Source organism: Synchiropus splendidus, chromosome 8 (genome assembly GCF_027744825.2).
Source record: "Synchiropus splendidus isolate RoL2022-P1 chromosome 8, RoL_Sspl_1.0, whole genome shotgun sequence".
NCBI classification, from domain to species: Eukaryota; Metazoa; Chordata; class Actinopteri; order Syngnathiformes; family Callionymidae; genus Synchiropus; species Synchiropus splendidus.
In genome coordinates this window covers 19,397,858-19,414,397 of record NC_071341.1, presented here as the reverse complement: position 1 = coordinate 19,414,397, position 16,540 = coordinate 19,397,858, and the positions used below count along the sequence as shown (strand labels likewise).

The 16,540-nt window shown below is 42.5% G+C and overlaps 1 protein-coding gene across 6 annotated transcripts; it reads right to left on the bottom strand.

Annotated features, from left to right (window-relative positions):
* Positions 1-5: 5 nt before the first annotated feature.
* Positions 6-16,041, bottom strand: sytl2b (synaptotagmin-like 2b). Of its 6 annotated transcripts, XM_053872039.1 has the most exons (21): positions 15,664-16,039; positions 15,362-15,506; positions 13,425-13,551; positions 11,673-11,836; positions 11,490-11,601; positions 9,710-9,761; positions 9,534-9,630; positions 9,062-9,467; positions 8,828-9,000; positions 4,854-6,815; positions 3,143-3,247; positions 3,023-3,073; positions 2,861-2,955; positions 2,700-2,798; positions 2,453-2,622; positions 2,269-2,371; positions 2,001-2,162; positions 1,778-1,862; positions 1,140-1,230; positions 857-1,062; positions 6-773 (listed from the first exon to the last, which is right to left on the bottom strand). In XM_053872039.1, the coding sequence occupies exons 3-21, from the start codon at positions 13,523-13,525 to the stop codon at positions 628-630; spliced, it is 4,380 nt and encodes a 1,459-aa protein (XP_053728014.1). In that variant the 5' UTR covers positions 13,526-13,551; positions 15,362-15,506; positions 15,664-16,039; the 3' UTR covers positions 6-627. The 6 variants fall into 6 exon arrangements, with proteins under 6 accessions (XP_053728014.1, XP_053728016.1, XP_053728012.1 ...); XM_053872041.1 differs by having other exon boundaries at positions 1,140-1,227; positions 15,362-16,040; XM_053872037.1 differs by having other exon boundaries at positions 15,362-16,039.
* Positions 16,042-16,540: the final 499 nt, after the last annotated feature.

Genomic DNA, 16,540 nt, shown 5'->3' with positions numbered 1-16,540 from the left:
AAGAGGATGACTGGAAGTTTATTGTCGATAAATCCTGGAAACACAAATAACAAGCAAGCATTCAGGGACGATAATCTGGCGCCCCCAACCCTCCAAATTGGGCCAATAACAGTTACAAGTTATGAGCTGAGCAGAATCATTTTTCAGATTCTGTATTAATATTAGCATTGTCACATGGTGGCTTGATTTTAATATCTCATCAGGTCAGGTTTATTTAATGGTGAAAATGACCTTCATAAGAGTAAAAAAGAAAAAAAAAATCAGGAATTTGAAAATTGTATTTATTTTATGAGTATAGTTGATGGAAGCTTGTTTTTTTTTAGATATCGGATTTAATTTAATTCTTTAAATAATTTCATTTTGGGAGAATCGACGGTGTCTAAATTAGTTGTAATATTTGGGAATATATTAGAATAAATAAAATAAGTGGATGAAAGATCTGATTTTATTGCATTTAATGGAGCCCTATTTTCTATCTATTAAATTAAAAAATATTTTCTTTAATTTGATCATTTTCTTTTTCATATAAAATTTAAGTGTGCTACGAAGCACTATGCTAATAGTGAAAGATTGGCAGAAAACAAATGGAACTGAAAGTGATCCTGTATGAAAGTGTGGCTGGGTAACTTATTTGAAAGCAGCTTTGGTGTTCAGCATTCGAAGCGGCAGCACGTCCTCCACCCACTCGTTCGGGGTGGCCACCATTTGCTCCCACAGCGACACTTCATACTGTGTCGAGTCCATCCAGTCCACCACGGCTCCGTAACTCATCCCTGCACAGGAGAGAATGTTCAGAACACACTGGTCAGTATGGGCAGGAGAAATGACCTGACCACCCCCACTGCATGACACGCACCAGTTCCTGCTCCGAGCCTCAGCCCCCCGAGAAGGTTGTTCACCAGTCGGTCCCGGTCCCAGACGGTGAGCTCCACGCAGGCTTCAGTCAGGTCTTCCTCTCGGATCCCGTCGTACACCATGGTGTGGTTGAAGACCGGGTCCGCCGTTCTCCTCAGCACACGTGTCTTCTGGCGACTCTTCCTGCTTGTGTCCGGAAGCACAAAGCTTCAAGGGAAGAAAAACAAGAGATAAAATTCATGAAAAAAAATCCCCAGAGTCTGAGCTGAGACGGTGCTGCTCACCACTTCACGTAGGGGTCAATGGCGGCTCTAACTAAAGGAAGGTTCTTGCATTCTTTTACCCAAATGTGAAGCTCTCCGGTGCTTGGACCTTCTTTAGAAAAGGAAAGTATCGTAAAAGCTATGTACACATAACATGAATAAACCATGTTTCTTTTCTATCAATCTTTCTAGTCGGTTAGTTAGCATACCTCTTTTTACAGCTCAGTTTGTTTCTGAACATTTTTGTTTGTTGTAAAAAAAAAAGGAATGAATTAATAGATGTATATTCCACCTCTTTCAATATCTTAGCTGGTGATTACCAACTTCATTCCTGTACATTTTATTGCATCCTACTCTGCACATTTTAGAATTCAATTCCCCCTCACACTCAAGTTCATATCTTAACCTTTTTTTTTTTTTCTTTAACTCTTCTTTAATGGTAACTTAATCGACTTTAACAGATATTAATTTGGCATTTAAATTCACTAACAATATTAAAAGAACATTCATTTTTGTGAGCTATGTTCTTACTTATTTCTTCCTAATTTGTGATACACACTAAACTTCAATTGTATATCAAAATATTAGGACAATATATTGATTGAATTACACGAAATTAAATGTGTTTTTACGTCAACAGAATCAAAGCCGCTGCACACCTTCACTGCGTACGACTTGTGGCAGGAAACGTACGGCGAGTCTCATCTCCCCTCGGCCATTAGAGGGCGCTGTAGCGGGTGTTGTCTGTCAACAAATTTAATCCAGATTACAACACCCAGAAGGCAGAATCGTTTAAATGGAACGCAAACAGACAAAAGAAAAAAAGACAAGTCACAACACTCCCAGATAAGGAAGTTTGCAAGTGCGTGTCTTTCTTCTCACTCTGGGTTTGAGGGCCATGTAGTTCATATGGGTGTGGTCGAAGTCCCACTTGGACAAATCCACATCCACCTCGCCCAGGAAGCTGTTCCTGCCAAATGTGTCATGATGCCAAACGGAGAGAATGAGCGTCTGGGTTCGCAGATACTCCATGTGAACTCGATACTGGAGAGAGAGACAGACACTTTTGTTTGATGAGGGTGAGACAGCGCCAACTGCTGAGTGTGGGAAAGTGTGTGTTGCCGTTGGCATGACAACCCCGGAGTCTCACTCGCAGGATCTCGTTGAACGTAGGATTCAGTGTCTTCTTTTTTATTGAGGTTTTCCTTTTTCCGAGGTTTGATCTATCAGGGTGCAGGTAGGTTTTCACATATCTGTGGGAACAAAGCACAGTTTAGTTTTGACACGGCAAACTACAACGTCGCTGAGTGATGACACGCGTCGTCTCAACTTACGGATCTGAGCGACCTCTTTTGGGGTCGACCGCGGCCAGGTCCCTGCACTCAGCCACAAATATGTGAAACTCGTTGAGCCTCTGCACGTAGTTGATGGAGAACTGGACGTTTCCCTGAACCTCCACGTTCCCAAATTCGCCGGGGTACATCGTGAGCACACTTCCACTCAGCTGCATGAAAAACAGACTTGTTTGTGGAGCAAAAGTCCAAGGAAAAGTGCGGTTAGTGATGCTCATGCGGAACATACAGACGGCTTAGAGGTCACTTTAGCGGAGTTAGTGATGTTAGACATGGAGGGGGAGACCACCTCCTCCTCACAGGCAGAGTTAGACTCTTCCACATCATCCTGAAATAGAGATCCATGCAGAGGAATCCAGAAACTGGCCGGACTAAACATGCTGGTTTTACCTCCTTCTGCAAACACGATGGAACCGATTTGCTCATCTTCTTAAGGCTCTTCAGGTCAGACAACACCGGCGAGGGAATTGGCGGTAGAGGCATGGCTGCGTCAAGAAGAAAAACATCTATAAAACCTCTGTCACCAACAGGCTGTGTGGTAGCAACCTTTACCATCACTGGTGCGCCTCTTCTCTGCAGCTTGTTCATGTCTTCTTTTTTGTCCTGAGACACAGAGAAGCAAGTCAGCCTGAACGTTCGAAAAGAGATGAGACTTGCTGAGGGGAGACTTGCTCGGGGACAGGGACGCGATCAAGTCCTCCATGCTCTTCGTCATGTTTGTGGGTCGTGCTGCCGCTCGACGTAGTGCTTTGCGTAAAGGATCGTCACGGTTTTCTCCTGAAGTAGGAACAAAAACAAGGACAATTTTAAAGAACATTTTGTACAGTTTCAAGGTATGTTCACACCAAGCGTGATTTACGCAACAAAAAACAATCTTTTATGAATATAAATATTACGCATGTGATAGAAAGTGACATCAAATCCTTCATTTCAATAGAGACGGCAGCATTAAATCTTATTTTGCCGTCAATGTGCTGCCACAGTTGATAACAGGGGACAGTTCAGCCTCTCCGATCTGCTAAGTTGACCTTTTCCAACTCGACTTGAGAGGCGGAGGACAGTTGCTTTGGCGGCCACGAATAGGGCAGCACGACAAATGAAACTGTTAAGATCCGCTTGACTTTATAACCAATTATTTGAGGCAATGAAAGACTATTTGTGACACATTTTCCAATGGCACTGGGTCACAATTGATCCCTCAAACTACTAAGGCAAAAAAGCAATGGGTTTATGTGACTTCAGCCTAATCATTTGAAATCGGAAAAGCCTCGGAATTTGAGAAGTCAGTAATAAAAAAAAATATATATATATATATATATAATTAAGACCTGACTCTGATGATCACAAGTGTAATGATTGTAAATGAGTGTAACATTTTATTTGGCCATGAAAAGCCTTTATTAGGAAAACATGAGCATGAGAAATATTCCATTATTGTTACTATTGGTGATAAAACAGGCCACAGTTTTGCATATCGTCATGTTTCTTAAATTTACTTTGGTAAACAAAGGGGTTCTGGCAGCTTTAATTTTATTATTTACCTAAGAAAAAATCTTTAAACCAGATTCTTGCTTCTTAAATTATGCATTTCAACTATCATATGATATAGCAATAGCAATTATAATCCTGACTTTTGTTAGGGATTAGATTACTGTATGAAATTACAAGATGATAAAAAACTACATTGGAGATTGTGAAGTTTTTTCTCATGTGCCACAACTGTTTTTCAGCTTTAGATTCCTGCCTCTGCTTCATAGCATAAAATGAAGATCTTGTTCCAACGTGATCAAGAGCAACGTCTGATGCATGTGCTGGCAAAACGCCTGTGAAAGTCAGTCAAGGGAAACCATCCAGCCCTCAAATCAAACAAGTGACCACAAGCGTTATTGACTTTTGCCAAGAGTCATCAAAGGTGTTCAGGATGCAGTTGAAATTAGGATTGAGAACCTTAAATATCTGAAGATAAAAGATAAGTTGAGAGGTGGAAATGCCCTGGAGAAACCATGCCATTGATACCACAGAGACAAAACACGAAATCAAACATCATAAAATGACCCCAAACAAGTCCAGTTGCCAACATAACAAGTCCCTCATGTAAACATGATCCTGCTCATTTAACTGGTCATTAATTGGATGACAAGCATCAAGGAATGGATGGTACTTGAGTGTCAGGGTTCATGAATTCAAAATATAATGTTCTGCTTATTTCAAGAGAGAGAAGTCGTGTTTGACCGTTGTCTCTTGAATAGATGTGGGGGAAATCAGTAAAACCACAGACCCAGCTGTAAATGTGTTTTCATAGGTGCGGTAGCTGCAGCTTTAACGGAGTCTACAGATGGATTGAAAACACACAACAGAATGAAAGATTATAGCCACTGCTTACGGTTGGAAATGCTCCTCGTGTTGGACCAGGATCCAGATGTGCTGCTCATGGACTCGTGACCAGTGGAGTCCGAGCTGCTGCCCTTTCGCCACAGTTGACGAGGACTCATCTTGCTGCCCTTCTTGCTGTGACGCTCCTCTGAACTCACTGGCGTGCTGGACCTCACAGGCCCGCCCAGGTCCAGCTCCGACCCGGGTCTGCTGCCTGACGCTTCACTTCCCAGGGTTCCGATTTTCGCATTTAAGTCAGCCATGCCCAGGTAATGGCTGTAGTCTGTCGGAACAAATGCTCGAGCCAGGGGAGCAGAGGCTTCCGAGTCCTCGCTGGTGAACCTGGAGCCCTTCTCCGAGTTGGTCCACTTGTTCTGTTTCCTGCTCTGAGAGTGGACTGGGCTCACGTCGATCCTCAATGCTCCTTGGCTGGTTTCCTCTGGGGCGATCAACGCAAACATGCTGGTGGCTCGCCGCATTCTGGAGCTGCTGGAGTTGGAGAAGCTGTCTCTTCTGCTCTTTGGTGAGCGAACGTTGGGTGCTTTCAAGGTTTTTTCCTCCCTCCCTATATCTTGGTGACTTTTGGTCTCACTTGCTGCCCTGGAGCCAGAACTCAACTGCGTTGATTTTACAGGAGACGCAGGGAATAACTGCGCTTTATTCTTGAATGAATCTCTCCGATAAAGGTGTGGGCTGACTTGGTCCTTCCTTTTGGGGCTTTTAGGTTTGTCAGTGGAGCCTTTCGAATCGGACAAGGTGTCGTCCCAGAACTCTCTCAGGGTGTTGAATTGTTCGCGGCTCGTGCCAAGATGCTGTGACTGTTTGTCTAATCTCCTATTTAAAGGCGGTACGTTGAATTCCGATTGATTTCTCTGCGAGTCCTTGACAACGGTTCCAGAAACCCCTCCGACTAAGCTCAAGTCAAATTCAGATTTTGTGAATCTTTTATTCATCGTTGAGCCACGATTGTATTTAGCTTCAACTCGACCTCTCGATTTGTCAGCACTTTGCATGGACCAGAAATGTTTCAGCTGCTTGATTTTCTCAGCAGTGGTTTCTTGACTAACCAGGTTTGGTTTCTGCGGATAAGGGCTGGAGGTTTTGTCTCGGCTGGACGTCTCTGTCAGTCTTAGTGAGGACGGGGTTGACCCCAGCTTGCCATCTGTGTTGCTTAGTGACCCAGGGGAGTCCAGACTCTCCCTAGTTTGAGGATCTGGGGACAGGGACGTAACATCTGCCACCACTTTCAGAGACGCCTCCCTGGAGAGACCAATGCTGTTAGACAGCGCTTCTGCCGGCACCAGTGAGAGACTATGGGAATTGGGACTGGCATAGGTGGGTGTTCTGGGACGAGGACTTCTAGAAATTGTTTGGTCAAGATTGTATTTTTGACTTGCTGGCATCTCCTGATCAACAAGGTCTGCTTTATTCGGCATTGTCAGCACTTCTTTTTCTTCTTCAATGCTAATATTGGATGTAACACTCCCGGCGCCATTTTTAGGATGCAGATCCGATGCTCCATTGGGTTCCTTCATCAATTTCTGTCCATCATCACTCAATACCGAAGTGCTGCTATCTACTTTGGGATAAGTGTTGTTGCTCTCCCCAAAGGTCTTCAGGTGAGGAAGCACTTCTTCTTTGGTTTCACTTGCATCACTCGCAGTTCTGTCCGTCGCCTTGGACTCTGGTGAAACTTTATTCGACAACTTCTCGCTTTGACTGGACTTCATCTCCTCGTCTTTTTGAGAGGTCTTCCTGATCTCCGGCCCGTCTTCACACTCCAGCCAGTCGTTGCTGTCAGTGCTCCGGTTGAACCAGTCCAACACCTTGGAAATGGAATCGTCCTCATCAGCAGCAGGAGTTGACGTCTGAGTGGACAATTTAAAGACATTTCCCTCATTCGCCCTCTCCTGTGTTTTTTGACCAGATTTGTCGATGTAGATAAGATCATACAAGACCGGAGGACGCACATCTGAAAACAAATACATCAGGATAGAAAAAGTGAATTGGGTCATTGGATATTTTCATGTAGGCAACTGGACTTGCTTGAGTTCCTCTTTTTTTATTTTTATTCAGACCTTCCACCTATGTTACTTTTTAGAGCAATCCAAAAACTTGGATCTTTGTGATGCAACAGATTCAGTGTCAGCCCCTGTTTGGGCTCTTCATCTCTACGAGACCAGTGACACAACATTGTGATGCAGTCCATCCCCAGGTTGGTTGCATCAAAGTCAGGAACCAGGACGACATAATGCTAAAAGGCCAACCCTTGCCCTAATGTGCTACCTTTGTGTCCAAAGAATTTCAAAGACACATTCTCACTCCTCTGATGTCGCATATTGGTGAAAGTGAAGTGGACAGTCTGACTGTCCACACCACATGTTGACGCATTAGGCTTTCAATTGAATCACGTTTCCCCTCCTGTGGTACTTCTTGACACCTTAGGCTGCATTCCAGGATAAAAATGGTGGCGCTAATGGTTCAATCTTGGGGTGGGGAGTTTTATTTATATTTTGTGACATTCTCAACACAGTGAATCAAGCCCATAAGTAGCATTACAAGTAAGCTAACATTGAACGCTTGCAATCGCCATCCATCCTCATCCTCATCCACCCATCCGTTTTGAACAAAAAAAAAAAAATGCTGTGTACGGAGGGGAAACAAACGTCCCCTTGGCAATAGTGACACCTTAGAAGTGAGAATGTGTTGCTGAAAACTTTAGAAGGAAACTTCAGGAAATCCACACTGTGCCCAAAATGCATCCCGAAAGGTCTCAAGTACGTCACCTCTGGCACGGAGGCAAACAAGGCATGAGACCCAGAATACAGCATGCATGTGACAGATACCCAAAATGCCTCTGCAAAAATGAAAAAACCACTGCCTCACAGAACCAGAACATCAATTACTTCCTTCTTATCACTCCAACCAACTCAAGGCATTCAGCCTTAAATAGACCAGAGTCACTTCCACTGCAAACAATGATCAAAACTTTGATCATTGTTGATCATTGAGAAGAGGGGTCATGACAGAATGTGTCCATTTGGTACCAATAAAGGGCCATAAAACCAGAGAAGAGGTAGTTTTTTTTTTTTTTTTTTTTTTTTTAAGAAATGCCCAGCGATGTGAGTGATGAATAAGAGGATTAAGGCTTTCACTTCTAGGGTGAAATGTCGTCGAGAAACCCAAGCAACTCCAGTCACATACAAAGGAAATCAGGTGGAATAAATACTATAAATATCAATTCTGTCTATCTTTAAAAACACTAAAGGCTCAGTGGTTTTGAACTCTGTATAGAATCGCAACTAAAAAGCAGCGACTACATGAGTGATACAAAAACCTTGCCAATCCTGAGTCTTGGCTGGACAATAATAATCACAGTAATAATAATAATAATAATTTAAATGTATAAATACATAGTAAATGTGGTTGGGGGCTGGGAGGCGGGGATTAGAGCAGTGGCAGTTGAGACAGAGACCAAACAATGAAGCCATGCAAATGACAGAGACAGAGAGAAAAGGCCATGATGTCAGAAAAATCTTGATTTAGCGGAGTACCAGTTGAAAATATAGCTGACAGAACTTGAACACAAAATATCAGGGTGCTTTTGTGATGTTACATGGAATGACCGAACAAGGAAAGTTGCATTAAGTCGCCATTAGTTGCAGGTGTAATAACATAGACACAATCTCATGGAAGCAATTCATTCATTGGCTGGTAAACTAGAAGAAAGATGAAAATTTTCTATTAATCTCATTTTGGCTCTGGGGTCTGAACTAGATCACGTGCCAAACACTCAGAGGTTAATCCGTCAATTTACTCAAGGCTATTAGATATGATACTGCAGAGCTTTTCCACAATATGTTTTTGATACTTCATTTAGCTTCACTTTTCAGCCAAAGTTTACATGTATGTTTCAGTTCATTTATTAATGTGAGCCTTATTACTGCTAATGCTGAGTCATGAAAGAAGTCCCAGGGTACGTACCCACAATGCTGCGGGGCAAGCTGATGTCATCCTGTCGGGCTGATGTCACGCTGCTGCTGACTTCTCTGCCAGAGCCTTGAGCACTGACGGCAGGAAAGTAGTCCAGAGTGGCACTTCCTCTTGGAGTGACTTTGCCCGCGTCACTGTTCAACTGAGAGGTTTCTCCAGTGAGTCTGAAATTGAAACACATGGTGAGGGGGAGTTCAAGTGTTGCTTTTGAACCTTGAAGCTGACCTCTCACTGGCTGTGGGGGAGGCGGCTCTTTCCAGACTGGAATTGGGTAGATGCTGAGATGCTACCTGCTGCGTGCTCTCAGACAGTGAGCTGTAGGTTTCAGAAGATGAGTACGATAAGATGCTCTTGTGAGGTGTTTCAATGCTGCCCCTCTTGTACGACTGGTTGGAGCTCCCGCTGGAGATCTGGTTGCGGCTGAATCGCGGCGCTGGGACCACTTCGGCCGAGCTTGTGCGAGGGTCCAAGCTCAGATCGTTGGCGTCCATCTGGCTGTTCTGCCGAGAGACGAAAGTCCTCTTCTTGGGGACCGGCTTCAACCCCAAAGACGAGCCCCGTGATGTCAAGGAGCTGCTCGACGTTTGACTGGTCTCATCTGAAGGGAGGAGCCGTAGTGACGACGCCGACTCTGAGGAAACACATGAACATGGCGTCTCCTCTGACTCCCGACTGTGTAGATGTGTTTGACTCTAACCTCCCTCGTAGACGTCGTGTTCTTGAAGCTTCAAGTCGGCATGTTCAACCGGCTCCACGACAATCAGCGAAGCTCTGTTGAAGGGGTTGTGTCTCAGCTGTGGAAAGAAAAAACAGCATTAAGACTAGGACTAAAAGCATCAAGAGGAACTCAAGCAAGTACATGAGTTTTCCTACCGATCTTGGAGACTGGACTGCACTGACTGCAGTCTGTATCTCAGCATCACTGCTAACACACACAAAAAATATTTCAACAAAGGTCAGGAAATGAAAATGAAATGACAATACACACAAATACTAGTATGAAGTCAGTCGATTATAGAGAATGATAAGGTTATTACACCAATAGATATTGGTCTTTCACAACGGCGTATTGCAAGATGACAGGCACAGGATTCAATGGGCATCATTTTCACGCCACAGCGTCCAGACGTTTATGCCAAAGAGAATCTTGGTGTTGGACGGTGCTGTTGGTGAGACAAGCTAAACCAAAACCGAATCAAGACCAAGCCGAAGAGGGGTGGGACCAACTCTAAGCTCAAGAGCAAACTGAATACAGAACACAGAAGCACTGGTCTGTCTCTCATATTGCAAAATGAAAAGATGATATTGATGGAGTAATTGGAAAATTGCTGTACATGTAATACCTGTTTGTCGGGAAGCTTAACTGTAACTTTTGATGCATGATTGGGTCGATATTAAAGCTGCCCTAGCTTGAAACTGACAGACAGAGCTCTGTATTTCCTCTTTTCTTAGTGATGTAAATAAGGTTCATGAGAGTATTAACCACTCAGGTCTTTCAAAACAAAGACTTAGTTGGTTGCATTAGAACTCAGGAATTTCACACATTTGGGATTTTGAAAAAAAATCCCTGAAGTCTGGACTGGGCTTGACTGAGACGACATTGAGTGTTAATGCAGTCAATTTTTTTTTTTCTGACACCAAATACTTCATTGAGGAAATTATGTAATAATAGTAATAATAACAATAATAATAGTAGTAGTAGTAATAATAATAATAAAGCACTTTTTAGAAGGCTGTTTACAAATGCTTTATAATGCAGTCTTGAACTTTATTTTGGAAGTAAAAAAAGAAATAATAAATAATAATAAATCCACTTTCATGTGACTGCGGTGGCAAAATGTGTTTTTGCTATGACACAACTCAATTCTTGAATCAGAAGTTGTTTCCTTCATGTTTTCGTCATGTTTTCATGAAGTCATGTGAAATGACACTCTTTGGGGGCGGTCTGAGCGATTGCAGTGCTTTTCTGTGTCGCACTCCGAACAAACACGAGAGAACAAATGTAACCATACCAAGTACATTAAAAAAAGAATCTGATAATAAACCAAAGGGGTTTCTGATCAGGCTTTCCAGAGCTCAATTCAAATTTCTATTCGCTGCCAGAGCAGAGAAAATACATTACCGTCTTTGAATGGGCCTTTTGCTAATTCATCCTGGAAAAACTGCTGTCCTCGATCGACTTCAGCAATCCAAGCGAGCCACACACACAATGCATGACTTATCATCTATATTGCACTATGCTCCGCCAGAGAGTGACCTTTCTACAGGCCGTTACGGGAAACCTCTACGTTCTCATCAGAAACGTCACTCCAGGATTGTCGCTGCAGCTGCAAGGCAGTAAACCTGACTTATCCCAAGTTAGCCACCACCTTTCTTTACACAAGCTGAGTCACAAGACGCTACACAACACACACGCACAGAAGCGAAACACTGTCATGTACAAGGCTGTTCAAATAATCCACTCTGTTTGTTCAAGTGGCCATTTTTACAAGTTTTTAAAAGAAGGGAAAACATTGTTTCAGAAAGTCAACATCCCACCACCTCAGCTGTTTTTCAACACAGAGTCAACACCGGGTCTTGACCGCCATCAGGACAAATCTGAAGAATGTACCTTGAACATGTGACACAGATCCAGTGGAAAATGTGAATTTACTTGCTCTCCTGTGCTTTCACGGCTTCCACAGTGCTGGCAGCTCTTTGTTGGACCACGACATCAGAACCATGGCTGCTGGGAGTGTTGAACCGTTCCAGCTTCAGAGACCCCTCTGTATCAACCAGACAGTAGACATCCATCAGGGCAGGAGTTCCAACAGCAGCACTGTAAACTGGGACCTACCCGATCCAGCTGGCTTCCTCTGCTTCATGGAAGCCAGGATGATTTCCGAGCCGTGGATTTTATCTCTGTGTCTGCGGGATTTGGCTTCATAAAACCACTCGCCTGTCAGGTACTTCAACTTGGTTTCAGCCTGAGCGTTCCTTTCCAGGATGGCCTCCAGTTTCCTGGTGAAGAAGGCGCAGCATTACTAATAAACAAAGTAGCTTGTGGAGTTCACCTGCTGTTTGTTTGTTTCAAACATGCTGGTTCCACTTTGAAACCCAAGACTACTTCTAGATCTTGTGTCAGATTAAACGGGAGCCATCCCTGGAGCAGTCTGTCTAGGACAAACGTCAGCTAAGTGCCGCCCCGGGGCCACCAACGGCCCTTTGCTGGTATGAATTGGCACTCGTGAGTTCACTGTGCACAATGTTGTTGAGTGAAAAAAGTGAAAAATGTAAACATTTATGCTGTCAAGATTTGCTATTTTATTTTGACTTTTCTATTATCTTTTATTATTTATTGGATCAGTTCATATTTAATTTCATTTCAGAGGTATTTTTAAAGGCTACCTCTAATATTTGTAACAGGAACAATGAAAATGTGAGGCACAGTCCTCCAACGGTGCTGTCACAAACTACAGTATAAAAGAACAGACCCAACAAAAACAGACGGACGGACAGATGAGTGACTTCTGATCTTGAGATATTTCTGTTTACATCATGTAAAACGTCCGTACGACGTAAACGTGACTCTGCGGTGGATGGAGAAATACCTGACTATTTAAGGGGATCACATGAGGCAGTGTTGTTTCCGGTGGGTTTCAACCCACTTCACAATGTGAAAGTCATTTAAAAAGATCTTCAATCAAACAGAGGAAAACAAAATTCCAGCGCTTTAAGAAGGGTCCTTCCAGCCCATCGGTCATCACAGCGGTCATGTGAAACAGGGGCAGCACATTATTTACAGGCTGCTGGTCTAATCCTTTTACACTGTAGTGTCCGAAACACACAAGCTTTCAGTTTCCCTGCTGACACGAACCAAGCAATTCTATTACAGTTGCAATGAGACGCACATTGTTAACAGTCATTTTTGGACGTCACCGTCAGATCCTCGTATGTTAAATTAACAGTGACGGTTTTGCCACACCAGATTAGATTAGATGAGATTAGACTGCCTTCATATTCTATTGTTGATCACATTGAGTTGTTTGCTTGAGAAGTTTTGTTAACTGCTTTAATAAAATACCTTCAGCTGATCATATTTTGAGGGCGCATTTGAAGTACCTCCACCAGCGGCTAGTAAGCGCCACATTAAGATAATCCACTGAGGTCCCTCACAATAGGAAACGTATGGACACCTGTTTGTCCAAACCGACCCTGGACAAAGAATGTGTCGCTCCTCCCTGAACTACAACACAAGCCCACTATCAAATATTTAACTTCTTTTTATGATTCTCCACTGAAGCAGCGACGGGTCGGTGGAACTAATCCGTGCAGCCGTCAGGTGAGGTGTTTCCCAGAGAAGTTCTATTCCTGTTCATCAGAGCAGCATGACCCTCAGCCATGTGTCATGGTCTTAATAACCCACATGAAGCCTTCTCAGGAGACGTCTGGAGCAGGCCAACTTGTTGTTGCGTTACTCCATTATCTTCCGACAACTATCATTTCAATTCTCCACAATGAAGCCATGCATGCACTTCAGGGTCACCCGGTGGTGGATAAACTATATATTTGCAATGAAGCATGCGCATTGACACAGTCATTTCATCACCTTATTCTGGCCTCCTCTGCCTTTTTGAGCTCGGCGTCCCTCCGCAGCACGGTCAAGATCATCCCCTGCTCCTCCTCCGTCAGATGACTGAGGTCGATCATGGTTCCAGTCTCTCAGCAGCTGGACACTACATTGCCGGAAAACAACACCATATCATTTAGTTTTATTTAGTTTCAAGTTCAGCATCGGAGTCTGAGTTTTTGCCTATAAAGGTCACTGTACAACTGCAGATTTTGGAGCACACACAAGTCAAGCAGAGCCGTCTCTGACCTCACAAGGTCACTGAAGCTAATTCTAGTGCTTGTTTAAACTAAACACAGACAAATTCCAAGGAAGGACAAGTGTGGCAACAAGCTAACAAGGCAGGAATTAAGCCAGTCTACAGTGTATCGAGGCAGTTTTTGGGGAAAGTTTCCTCACTGGAGTTGCAGCTCCTGCTAAATCCATTACATAAGTTGAACTCTCAACTCTTCATGCCTCAAAACTATTTGGAATTCATGTGACACATAATGAGCATGAAGAAAAAGGAAAAGTTTTATTCAAACCAAATATATATATATATTGAAGTGAAAAACTACAAAATAAATTGATAGATACTGAAAGGCTATCAAATATATTGGAAAGAAGACTATTGTAAACTGGAGCCTTTATGTCTTATATTTACATGTTTTATCTATTGCAATACTACAAAGACAATTAGTACTTATCTAATATCTTCCGATATTTAGGATTAGTAACGACAATTTTAAGCATATAATGTCATGGATTAATTCCACTTTCCCCCTGTTTTTTTTCAAACAAAATGCAAGACACATTTCCTGCCGCCCTTCACCTTGACGGCCCCTCAACAGTAAAGTGTGGGGGCCCCTGGAAGTTGTACCTATCAGTACGACATTCATTCTCCAACAGCAAATCCATCTCACACAGCGAACCACCATCTTCTTTTCCACCTATTTTTAATGTTTTTTTTTTCCGCCTGCAGGTTTACTTTAGTCACCAGTGCACAAAAATAATGTCACGTTTGTTTGTGTCAACTTCTTAAGGATCTTGTGTAAAGTTTAGAAGCCACTGTAATGACATGTTGTTGCTTGGAACAACGCTGCGAAGCCACCGACACCAAAACATTGCCTCGATTATTTTAGTTTTTCATGGCTTTAATTTTAATTTAAATGTAATTGTAAAAGGAATTTATCAGCGCTTAAATGGAATGAGACCCAGGCCAGACAGACAAGCAACAAGATTGAATGACTATTATGTGGATGACATTTGTGCAAGTGGATTAAGTTCATACGGATGGAACAATGAGAGAATAAAACACAATAATCCATGAGGAGTTTCATGTAATCGTGGCCAAATCTATGACTTTTTGTTTTCCTTTTTTCCTTAGGAACATTTTTTTTTTTTAAATAGAACACTAGCGAGGCGTCACCCTCCCTCCTGCTCCACCAAACATGGAGAAACGTCTCGTTCGCTTCTTCCCCTTGTTTATTTAGGGAACTTATTATTGACAGAACAGGTAAGTGCCGCAGATGAGCGATGTCAAGTTTAAAATATGCGCCGTCCAAATGTTACATTTTAAATGGAATGTCTTCCCTTTCAAAAGAACATGAAACTTGTCTGTCACACAAAGCCCCTCATCTCAGACTCGGTTGCGTAGCAGAGAGGATGAAATGCTGGAATGTCTACATTGCAAAATCCCACGCATGTGACCGTAAACTTGCGGAGTAAAAGCTCTGGAAGGTTGTCGATAGATCTCGAGAGGTATTTGGAAAAATATGCTGAAAAGTTGACATAAGGAAGAAGGTGTTATGGAAGTATATGGTACCAGCATTTTGGAAAAAGAGAAAAAGTTTAAACTGAAGTTGTTTAAATCCTGCTGTTGCATTTGTCTATTCACATGTCAGAAATAATTCAACAACATTATGTTGTGGTCCTACCTTTTCACTCGGTTTGTTCTTAAAGCACTGAAGTTTCCATCGCAACGTGTGTTCAGTGTTTACCTCCTCCTGTAGTGAGTTGCTGCTCAGGCTGTAAGAGCTGACCCCTCTGGCAGCGGCTGGGAGGAGGGCGGATGGGAAGAGCCTAAACGCAGCAGATGGAGGCAGCAGCTCAACAATGAAGCAGAATTACCTTCGACTAAACCGCACCCATATCTACACTCAACAAACACAGCATTCCCTATATATATATAATTTAAAAAAGGGTTCCAATTCTGTAGATGGGAGGAAAAGCACTTGACCTGTGATTGCAGCTTCCATCCAGCAGGTGTCCTCGTTTCCCGCAGCGGGCAGTCTTCTGTGTTTGTCAAAAGGGTGGGACCTCGCTCCCAGTAACGGTCTCACCACCTGTTGGCCAGAAAACACTGGTGACATGTTTTACTGTGCTAACGGCAGGATTCTTCATTTGCACCAGTGACTCCGTTATGATCAAGAAAATAAACAGCCACACTGGCTTTATGAGACAGAGAAGAGAGCATACTAGAAAAGTGCAAATGTTTCCTGAATGTTCCGATTTTTTATAAAGTAAATAAAAAAAAATAAACCCTTGGGCAAACAGGTTTCTCACGCATTTGTAGGGCAAAAATATAGACACTGAAAAAAACATGTTATTTCATTCATTAATATAAATGAGGCTTGATATATATATATATATATATAATATATAATTTACAGGAAACATACATTACAAAGGCAGGAAATTGAAATGATAAATTAACAAGGATCAAGTTATTAAATTTTGAATAAATCGAACATACTTTACGTCCATTTAATATTGCAAATAGATTTCAGCACAGCCCAGTTTATTTATGAACATTTTATTTCATATATCTTTAGACTTTGTCTTACCTTTCTTTGCAATCATAGCAGGCATTCACAGTGAAAATAAAGTGTCGTAATATTTAAAAGTTCAAGTAAAATGACCGATTCCGCCGCTTTGACATTCACTTCACTTAATTTAAAGTAAGTTTCAGCAATTTACAGTTCAGGCAGAGTACACTGAGAAAATTAATAACTCTTACCTTGTTTCAAAAGCAGGCATCATGTATGGTGACACCTGTCATTTTCTCTGTCATGTCACACAACTCTTCTTAGACATTACATTATCCTGTGAACAAA

Excerpts from the sequence above, each read along its gene's own strand:
- sytl2b (XM_053872037.1), bottom strand. The coding sequence starts at position 13,525 with ATGATCGACCTCAGTCATCTGACGGAGGAGGAGCAGGGGATGATCTTG. Across the intron at positions 11,602-11,672 it reads GAGGAAGCCAGCTGGATCGG|AGGGGTCTCTGAAGCTGGAA; the intron begins GTAGGTCCCAGT and ends TGGTTGATACAG. Across the intron at positions 9,631-9,709 it reads CAGTCCAGTCTCCAAGATCG|CTGAGACACAACCCCTTCAA; the intron begins GTAGGAAAACTC and ends TTCTTTCCACAG.